Consider the following 10,282-nt stretch of genomic DNA (forward strand, 5'->3'; position numbering starts at 1 on the left):
AGGCACTTGTAAGTGGGGCTGATGACACTGGCCACATAGAGAGTGACAGCCTATGCTGAGCACCTGCTGCATACCAGGGTGTGCTCAGCACTGCATGTGAATTAGCATACTGCATGCTCATAACCCAGTGAGGCAGGCACTCTTCTGCTTGTTTTACAAATGAGTAAACTGAGGCATGAAGAAATTAAATAACTTACCCCAGGTCCCACATTTAGTAAGTGATGGAGCCAGGATTCAAATCCAGCAGTGCTACCTGCTCTAAACCTTCTGTCACCCAGTGGTTCTAGTCGGGGGCTGGGGAAGCAACCAGGGGTCCCCAGTGGTGGCTGTCAGGGAGGAAGAATGGGCTGCTCCACTGGTCCCTGAGTGGGTGGGAAGTGACCATCAGCCTGGTCCCCAGCTCCCTGTTGCCCACGTGGATGTCGCTCACCCATGAGCAAGTCTGTCATCTGTCTGGGCTTGTTCGGGCCACTGGCGTCAGGTGATGAGTGCTGTGCCCATCTCTACCCTCCTCAGGCCCAGCGCTGGCGCAGTGAGAACTTCGAGAGGCCTGTGGACCTTGAGGGCTCTGGGGACGACGACTCCTTTCCTGATGATGAACTGGATGACCTCTACTCGGGGTCAGGCTCGGGCTGTAAGTATCCCCCTCCTTCCCTGCCTGTCTGCAATGACCAGTCTGCATCAGCGCCCACCCCTGAGGAACCCAATCAGGCTCGCTTAAGCACGGCAGGGGAGTTACTGTGCAGAGGTCAGGCAGAGGTATGTCATGGACCCCAAGAACAGGAAGGGCAGACCATCCTCCCAGGGACGGAGCCAGGTCTGCAGGACCTCAGAGCCCATTATTCCCAGCGCCCCATGGTCTCATATCTGCATTTCTGTGTATACTGCTTGGGTCTCTGCAGACCTGTGGACTGTGCCCTCCAGCCTCTGTTGGGAAACATGCCGCTGAGTAGCGCAGGGCTCACATTATGATTCCAGCCACTTGGAGGAATTTAGCAGCCACCTCTCTGGCAGTGGCAAATTGTCAGCAGAGACAATTTGATTGGCCCAGCTTGGGTCAGCTGGCCCACTTGGGTCCAGTCAGCAGTAGCCAAGGTTGAGGTTTGGGCAGTGATGACAAAGGGCAGGTGTCTTGTGTGATGGGACATCTGGTTACTGGCCCTGCCCTGGGGAAGGCGAGTCCAGCCCTCGTGGGTCCAGCAGAGCGGTGTGAGATGAGGGAAGTCAGCCCAGCCTTGCTGCCCAACAGCTGTGTGACCTGGAGCACCTTCCCTCTCAGCCTCTGAGTTCTCATCCACAGATGGTGGTAAATATTCCTTCCTCAGGAGAGGTCGGATAGGAAGTCAGGTTCTGGCACAGAGAAGGAGCTTTAAAAATGGTAGCAAAAAGAGGGGGGCTGCAGTTGGGCCCAGCGAGGGGACAGGCAGGTGTCCGATGCAAGGGTGTGAGGTCTACATGCCACAGAAGTGGCTGTCCATAGCACCCAGCCTCTGGTCTCCCCTCTTTAGCCCACTTCTTTTAAGCCTCTTCCAAGTTAATCACTGTAAAAACCCATCTCTGCTGGGTTACATCTCTACTCCCGAGCTTCCCTGGCTCACACTCCTCCTCTGCCTGGCGCAGGCCCCCAGGATCTGGTGGTGGCTTCTCTCTCTCCCTGCCCTCTCCCCGCCCCCAGTCTCATTTCCTCCAGGTCCCTTCACTTGTCCCTGCTTTGAGTCAGCGAGGTGGCTGAAGGTTCTCCAGTAGGAAGAGCTTGTTCTCCCTCTTGCCCTCTGCCCGTGCCTCTGGGGGGAGCCCTTAGCTACTCACTGCCTTGGGCACGTGCTAGGGTGCACCTGGGTCTGACTCTTCCCAGAATATCCCTCCATTGCTCCCCTTCATCCCCCAGTGAGATTTGCAGCCAGGAGGGCCTTAGTTGCTGTCTGGATTCAACCTGATAGAAGCCCCTGGCTGGGTGGACTGGAACAGTCAGTGAAGGCTTCCTGGAAAAGGTGTTCCCAAGAGAATTTTTGTGAGGCAGAGGGGATGTGGGGAACATGAGCAACTGGTCCCCTTTGGCCAGGCTGCACCTTCCTCCTTTCCCTCATCTTTTCCTGAGAGAGTTGGGCAGAGAGAGGGGGTTGGGAGCCCCCAGTCCCGGGAGTTGCTTGCCTGGGATCCTCATGCCCCTCACAAGCAACCGGCTCCCTAGCTCTCTCCCTCTCCCCCACCCCCTCAGACTTCGAGCAGGAGTCGGGCATTGAGACAGCCATGCGGTTCAGCCCAGATGTGGCCCTGGCGGTGTCTACCACGCCTGCTGCGCTGCCCACCACGGACATCCAGCCTGTGGGCACCCCGTTTGAAGAGCTCCCCTCTGAGCGCCCTACCCTGGAGCCAGCCACCAGCCCCCTGGTGGTGACAGAGGTCCCGGAAGAGCCCAGCCAGAGAGCTACCACCATTTCCACTACCATGGCCACCACTGCTGCCACCACCACAGGGGCCCCAACTGTGGCCACAGTGGCCGCAACTGCCACCCCTAGCACCCCTGCAGTGCCCCCTTCCACGGCCACCACTGCTGTCATAAGGACCACCGGTATACAGAGGCTTCTGCCTCTTCCACTGACCACGGCAGCCACGGCCCGGGCCACCACCCCGGCAGCACCCTCACCTCCCACCACGGTGGCTGTCTTGGACACAGAGGCCCCAACACCCAGGTTGGTCAGCACAGCTACCTCCCGGCCGAGAGCCCTTCCCAGGCCAGCTACCACCCAGGAGCCTGACATTCCCCAGAGGAGCACCCTGCCCCTGGGGACCACTGCCCCTGGACCTACGGAAGTGGCTCAGGTGAGGGCTTTGGGAGGGGACAGGGAGTGAGAGCAGAGGAGGATGGGTCAGGGCCTGAGTGGGGAGGATGGAGTTGGGCAGGGGTGAGGACTGGGAGGTTTTAGATGAGCCAGATGGTGGGGGCGGGGAGGAGACGGGGCGGGGATGGGAGGGGGGGCAGAGGACCATGGCTGGGTGTGAGTCACAGGACAAGGACAAGGATCAGATGGATGGGGATGGGAGAGGGACAGAAAGCCAGGGGTGAGGTGGCTGCGTCTTAATGTTAGGACAGGAAGGAATTGGGTGAATGTGTGTGTTAGGGCTGGGGAGGGCCATGGGCCTGTGTGTTCTGGTTAAGGGCACAGACCCAGGAGCCAGTAGTGTGGGCTTGAATCCTTCTACTGCCACTTTTTAGCCACCTGACTTCAGGCCGGTCGCCGATCTCTTCTATACTTTCATTTCCTTATCTATGAAAAGGAGAAAATAATAGAATGCATATCACAAGGTTGTGAGAATTAAACTTTCTGACATATCCAAAGTGCTTAGAACGGTGGCTGGCAATGGTGAGTGAGCCCAGCGCTCAGTGTTGTGATGCCATCGTGGTTACTGTTATGGGTCTGGGGTGATGAAGAGCGCAGCTGTGCAGGAGCCTCACTCACACGCTGCACCGCCGGGGTGCCAGGCCCAGTGCCCAGCACTCCCCCTGAGCCGTCTCCTCCACGCCCCCCATCCCCCGCCCTGTGGGGCAGCGCTATGGTCATCTTGTTTTACAGGTGATGCAGCGGAGGCACAGGGAGGTGAGGCCACTTTCCTAGGGCTGTTCAGGATCTGAACCCGGGCAGCTGGCTCCAAGGCTGGGCAGTCTTCCAGGCTCAGGCAGCGTGTGTGTGTGTTTGGGATACAATGGATAGGGTGGGCGATTGCAAGGAAGAGGATAAAGATGTCAGGAATGCTGGGCATAGTGAGTGTCAGGGAAGTGGGAGAGGTGGTCTGGTCCCTGCTGGGTGCACTGGGCAAGGAGGTGGCAACACTGGAGTACCAATGCCCTTTGCAGGCGGCCTCACAGAGGAGGGCCCTCAGGCCATGGAACTGCCATCGGGTCAGTGTCAGCCCCTCAGACTCCCCAGCCAGCCCCAGCAGGCCCTTCTCTTGGCTCCTCTGAGCATCTGAGGCAGCCTGGTGCTTTCACAGAGACTCAGCCAAGCAGGAATGGGAAACAGTGACAGGCAGGAAGCCAAGAGTGGCTGGCACACAAAGCCCAGTCTGGTATAGCCACTGTGTACCCTGTGTAGCCTCTTCTTGGCCTGGACACCAAGCCCACTCTTTCCATGCCAACCTGGGAAGTAGCTACACCCCTGCCCTTGTGGCTCCCATAGCCCCCAGTTTAGTCTCATGATTCCTAGCTCTGGTCCTGCCTTGATGTGGTGAGAGCTATTGGGATTTGCAGTCACTGGGTTGGTTCCCTAGACACCTGCCCCCAAGGGCATCGCATTCAGTGGGCTGTGCTCTTAAGCTGACCTCCAGGCTAAGGAGCTCACCTCTGCTTTGGGCATGTGGACTGGGCACCAGGCTCAAGTACTTAACAGCTGCACCCAGCAGTCCCCAAATGGCTTCTCGACAGCAGCTGGAGGGGAAGTGATGGAGACAGGATGGGGACAGGATGTGGCCAAAGTGCAACCAGAGGCAGTGAAATAGAGTTGTTAGGAACACAGACCCTGGAGTTGGGTAGATCTGGATTTTAGTTCCACTTCTGCCACTTACTAGATGTATGTCCTTGAGCAAGTCACTTAACCTCTCTGAGCCTACTTCCTGCTCTGTAAGTTGGGGGTAATAATACCTCCTTCATGGGGTTGATGCCTGGCACATGGTGAGTGCTTAGTGTTAGTCGTGCTGGAACAGCGGAATGGTGGTGGTGGCCTTGTGTGTGTATGTGGCTGCCCTGTGGCAAGGGGTGCTGAGGCCTGACTCCTAGGCTCATGCCATCCTCTCTGCAGACCCCAACTCTGGAATCCTTCCTCACCACGATCGGGGATGAGCCAGAGGTGCCAGTGACTGGGGGGCCCAGTGGGGACTTCGAGCTGCCGGAAGAAGAGCCCACACAGCCAGACACAGCCAATGAGGTGGTGGCTGTGGGAGGGGCTGCGGCCAAGCCGTCACCTCCACCTGGGACACTGCCAAAGGGTGCCCGCCCAGGCCCCGGCCTCCTGGACAATGCCATCGACTCGGGCAGCTCAGCTGCTCAGCTGCCTCAGAAGAGTATCCTGGAGCGGAAGGAGGTGCTCGTAGGTGAGGCTTGGGGTCTGGACCAAAGGGAGGCCTGGGAGGAGCCCAGAGTGAGGTAGTTCATTGGGCCTCAGTTTCCCTTTAGGAACCCAGAATGGAGTCAGGGTGTGGTTTTCCTAGGAGCCAGATAGGAAGGGAAAGCCAGGGACTTGACCCCCAGGACCTGCCCTCAGGTTCCTCTCCTGACCTTCCCCCTTAACGAAGTCTGACTCTGACATCATCTCCATCTCTGGCACGTTCCTCAGTGCCCTCTGACCTCTTCTTGGCCTCTGACTTTGACCCCTGCTCTCCTGGGCCACGCTGGCTGGCTCCCCGGGGCCTCACTTCCTGGATGCTAATCTCTGACCCATCCATCGGCTTTACCTTCCCCACCGTTGACCCCAGCCCCTGTGGACCTGCCCTGGCCACATCTAGAGTCTCTGGACTCTTGGTCTGAATCCTGGTTCCCCACTTAGGAACAGTGTGGCCTCAGGCAAGGTACCTTACCTCTCCAGCTTTCCTTCTCTTCATCTGTGGATTGGGGACAGTCATTCTGTACCTAATCAATTCTAAAATGCACATCCGTTCATATGTTAACTCCTCTGTCATTTGGATGTGTCCTAGTTTAGTGGGCAGCGTTTTTTCTTTCCTAGTGGTTATGAAATATGGGAGCATCTTGTGACAGATGGCACTCACCTTTGACGAGGACCCTGGCACCTCCCTGCCAGGGCTGGTGTGAGGGTTCTGCGGGTTAGTGCACGTTAAGTGATCAGAGCAAGCCAGTGCTGGCAGCAGTAGCTGGTAGTGACTCCCACGCCAATCTCAGAGTTGGGACCCCCAGCCCTCGCCCCACACTGGCCCGGACCCTGACCCCAGGCCTTGACCTCTGCCCTCTTCCTCTGCAGCCGTGATTGTGGGCGGGGTGGTGGGCGCCCTCTTCGCCGCCTTCTTGGTCACACTGCTCATCTACCGCATGAAGAAGAAGGACGAGGGCAGCTACACGCTGGAGGAGCCCAAGCAGGCCAGTGTCACGTACCAGAAGCCTGACAAGCAGGAGGAGTTCTACGCCTAGCCGAGCCGTGAGCCATGTGTCTGCAGCCTCGGCACCGCCCTCCATCCAGTCCCCGGCCCGCCTCTCAGCCCAGGCCTGGGACTGGGCCTGGAAGGGAGCCTGGCCCTAGGTCTTCTCTGCCCTCCCTCCCGAGGCCTGCCAAGGCTGCCAGCCTCGCACAGATCCGCCCCGAGGAACAGGGGGTGCTGCCACCTGCCCCAGACTGTACCCTTATGAGCTCATCTGTCGTGCCCCCACCAGCCTGGGGCTTCAGGACCTCCTGCCAGCCGGACAGGAGGAAAGAGGCTCCCGACTGGCTGGGGGGAGAAGGGGTGGGGCTTGAGATGGGCCTGATCCCCAGCCTGGCCTCCACGGGGCTGGTCCAGGTCTCCTTTTTGGGGCAGAGAGGCACTCAAGCTCGTTTCCAGGACAGACATTTGGCAAACTCTGCCCTTGAAGTCATATAAACACTGCAGCCTCTCATTCCTGTCGCAGGGCCTCTCTCTGCCCGAGTGAGAGGGTGTTCCCTGCTTTGTCCTGGCCTTCCTGAGGTTTGGGATCATTCTCTCCTCCCCCCGCCCAGTGCACATGCGCCCTGGCCTCACTTCTTTCTGCGCCTTCCCCTGGGGAAATGGTTTCCTGAGGGTTCTGGGACAGCCACTGGTGAGGAGGGGCTGCTCTCATGTCCCTCCTCGAGGAGGTGCTGCACAGACACCATCTCCCACACTGTCACACATTTTGTCACACGGTCACACACAAAATCGTACACAATCCTGACCACCCAGCCAATCAAGACATATCACAGACACACATTCTTCCAGAGATGTTTATCCTCATGCGTTTCTTGTACACTCTCCAGACAGTGCAATGTAAGTCACTAGTCATGGTCACCCAGATGCTGACAGTGTGGCCTCTCCCTTGCCCCCATACACACACTCTGGTACCACACATGTCCCTAGCTTCAGGCTCACTGGGGAGGGTGGAACTGAGCTGGAACAATCAGCCCATATTGGGTCCCCCTGAGTTGCCCTGTCACACTCAGACCCCACCATGGCACCCACACCAACCACATTGCCACCAACTCCGGCCTATGTCAGACACAATCCCATGTGGATGCACACTCCATGTGACCCCGCTCTCATGCTGGGGGTGGGCCCTTGCCTTTCCTGGAATAAAATGTGGTGCCAGAAACCCAGAGCACTGCACACCAGGCGGGCCTGGCCTCACCCCTGCCTGCTTCTGTCCCCTCTGTAGACTGCAAAGGGGGACATTTAGGGCCAGTCCCTCACCACCTGGGAGCCTCAGGCCTTCCCCAAGGCTGAGGAGGGAAGGGTTTGGTTCCTGAAATTGGCCCCAGACTGTGGACGGTGCTTGGGTCTCCCAGGACCAAGGGTCCCGGGTGGGGAGGGGGCATGTGGTCTGGCTTCTGGTCCCCCTGTGTCCCCTTCCTGCTCTGAGCTAGGACACAAGTCTGCCTCCCAGGACACAAGTCTCCAAAGTGCCTGTGAGGGTGGGCCCTTCTGTACCTTCAGCCCCACCCCTCCCCACGGCCCACCCATGTAGTCCAATGGCCCCAGCTGGAAGCAGCCCATCAGGATGCCCCAGGCCCTGAGGGCCGAGGTTTGAGGGATTAGAGCAGGTGACAGGGTTCGGGAGGGGTGGGGGTCACAGGCCCCAGCTCGCCTTCCCCTTCTTTGTTACTCTCGGGGGCCATTTCTGTAGGTATTTTAAATGTGGGGTCACAGATCTGTTGGGGGGCCTGCTCACACCCTTGGCTGTGGTGTGAGTTGTGACTGGCTGGCACTCATACCCCCACCACCCAGAGTCAAGTCAGGAATATAGGTTTTATTTCTACTCCCTTTTCGAGATTCCCTGGCAGCAGATTTCTGCTGGGTGAGGGGTGGGGGTGCCTGAGGCAGTGAGGGGCAGGTTCCAGGGAGTTGTCCCACAGCCTGTCTTTTCGAGGGCTCCCACTTCCAGGCAGGGCTCCATCTCCAGACCCTAAAGACCCCCTTGCAGGGCCTGGAGGTTTGTGAGGAAGCCAGCTGGGCCCAGCCTTTGAGGAGGGGAGGGGTGGGGGAGGCACCTTGTGCCCATGAGACCTGTAAGAAGTGGCTCAGCCTCAGTAATTTCTAGAGCAGAGGGCTGGGGCAACGGGAATGTAGGAGACCAAGTCTCAGCCCCTTCTACCCAGCTCCCTTGGGGACAGCTGTTCTGGTGAGAAGGTTTGAGCAGGTTGAGGCCAAAAACCAGGGAGGATGTAGGAGAGAGATCTGGTCACCCTGGCCCCAGGGGACTCTGGCACTGAGGCTGGAGCCCAGCTGGGGGCAGCCCTGCAGGCCTGACTCCTGATATCTAAGGGCTGGCTTCTGACTTGGGGCTTGGGGTTTTGCCTGCCGGCACCAGCCTCTTTTCACGTTCTTAGCATTGGAGAGAAGAGGCTGAGGGCCTTGTGCCTGGAGTCCTGGACCCAGGCACACGTCCAGGCTCTTTCCTGACCAGCCCAAATCTGCTCTGGCCAGCCTGACTGGGGCAAGGCAATCCAAGAGACAGTTTGGTTAAAAGGACGAGCTGGAGCTCACCAAGGTGCAATGTGGGTGTAGGGCCCTCACCTATACCCCTCCTCACCCCTGGCACGTGGTCTGATGCGTGCAGGGCCTGCCCACTGGGTCTGCAGACACATCAGTGCCCCTAGGGAGAGTGCCCTGCAGGGCCCTGGCACTTCCTGGAAGCACAGAGAATCCAAATGAGAAGGAGCTTGTGTGGCTTGAGAGCCTCCTGGGCCTTGGCTCTCAGAGAACACGAGGCAGGCAGGGGCTAGAGTTGGGGGCTGGGCCCACCCCTCGGCTGTTACTTCTAAAGCCCAGGCTCTGTCTCTCCAGGGGGCCAGAAAGGCTGGTCCCCTTGATCACTGGAGGCATATGAGTGGCAACCAGGGCTGTACAGTGCAGGGCAGGACTGTGGGCAGGGGCTTGGGGTACTTGGGTCAGAGCCATCTGTCAGGCTTCCAGGCTGGAGCCCACGGGCACAGACCCACCTTGGCCTCTTGGAGCAGGAGTGGCCTTCTCAGCTCTCCTGGATTTCTTCTCCTGACAGCCACACCCTGGACTTGCCTCCCTGGGCCTGCCTGTAAATAGAAGCCCACAAACTGTGTACAGATTTACAGAGACATCAGGGCTCCGAGAGTCATCTGAGGGCTGATGGCCCAGTGTCCCCAGGTGCCCGCCTGGCCACAGTGTGGTGAATGCATGTACATATTTCTCGTAGGCAGTGTGGCTCCAGAGAGCCCCCTGAAGACAGTGTCCCTCCCTCCGGTGAGTCCTTTCTCCTGTACAGAGCCCTCCAAGAACCTGGCCTGGGGTGGGTGGGAGTCTGTCTGTCCCTCCGCCAGGTCTTCCCTGCCCTTTCTGCCCCCATAACCTGTTTATTAATTGTACCTGTCCTGAGTTCATGGCCAAAACTTTCAATAAGAAAAAGCAGAGGAAAAAGACAGTGGAAGAGAGGCCAAGGCGCCTGCCCCGCCGTGTGTCCTCTCCAGCCCCAGCCTTGTGAAGGAACTGGTTCTTTTGGTTTTTTGTTTTGTTTGGTTGTTTTTTTTTTTTTTAACATTTCCCGTGCTGTACCCATTTATAAGAGGAAATAAAATTAAGCTGAAAGGATGTACTGTGGCCAGAGTGTGAGATAAATACAGAGGTCATTGGGGGAGGGGCGACCCATGGTGCCACCTTGGGCCTTAGCCACTGTTGCCGTTAGAAGAATTGAGAGCCCAAGCAGGGAAAGTGACCAACAACCGGTTGTGGGAGCCATTATGGTAAAAGCTGCTGCTGGCTGAGAGTGTTTGGGAAACCACGGATTGGACTGTGGTAAGGCCAGGGCGGGGGCTGTGGTTGGGCAGGGCTGGGCGGTGTGAGTGGGTGGGGGCCTGTGGTTCACCCAGGGGAGGAACTCTAGTTTCAGGCCACAAAGAGAGTCTTTGGGCCACAGGATATGAGAATCAGACAGAGGTGGGATAGCTTTGGGGTCCGACAGGCCTGTGTTCAAGCCCAGGTGGTGACACTTCTTATCTGTCTCTGGACAAGCCACTGGGCCTCTCTCAGGCTCAGTTTTCTCACCTATAAAATGGGATACTAACATCCCCTAAATGCAATTGGCAAGGATGATGGGAGG

At 58.1% G+C, this 10,282-nt stretch overlaps 1 protein-coding gene across 1 annotated transcript; it reads left to right on the top strand.

Moving 5' to 3' along the window:
• The first annotated feature begins 528 nt into the window (after positions 1 to 528).
• SDC3 (syndecan 3) lies at positions 529 to 6,568 on the top strand. Its single transcript, XM_008580510.1, has 4 exons — positions 529 to 634; positions 2,219 to 2,823; positions 4,797 to 5,088; positions 5,970 to 6,568. The coding sequence occupies exons 2-4, from the start codon at positions 2,251 to 2,253 to the stop codon at positions 6,134 to 6,136; spliced, it is 1,032 nt and encodes a 343-aa protein (XP_008578732.1). The 5' UTR covers positions 529 to 634; positions 2,219 to 2,250; the 3' UTR covers positions 6,137 to 6,568.
• The last annotated feature ends 3,714 nt before the right edge of the window (positions 6,569 to 10,282 follow it).

This window comes from Galeopterus variegatus, unplaced genomic scaffold (assembly GCF_000696425.1).
Source record: "Galeopterus variegatus unplaced genomic scaffold, G_variegatus-3.0.2 Scaffold2114, whole genome shotgun sequence".
NCBI lineage: Eukaryota > Metazoa > Chordata > Mammalia > Dermoptera > Cynocephalidae > Galeopterus > Galeopterus variegatus.

Bases quoted from the DNA above. Each gene is read 5' to 3' on its own strand.
- SDC3 (XM_008580510.1), top strand. From the start codon at position 2,251: ATGCGGTTCAGCCCAGATGTGGCCCTGGCGGTGTCTACCACGCCTGCT. The intron at 2,824-4,796 runs GTGAGGGCTTTG...TCCTCTCTGCAG, and splicing joins GACCTACGGAAGTGGCTCAG to ACCCCAACTCTGGAATCCTT. The intron at 5,089-5,969 runs GTGAGGCTTGGG...CTTCCTCTGCAG, and splicing joins GCGGAAGGAGGTGCTCGTAG to CCGTGATTGTGGGCGGGGTG.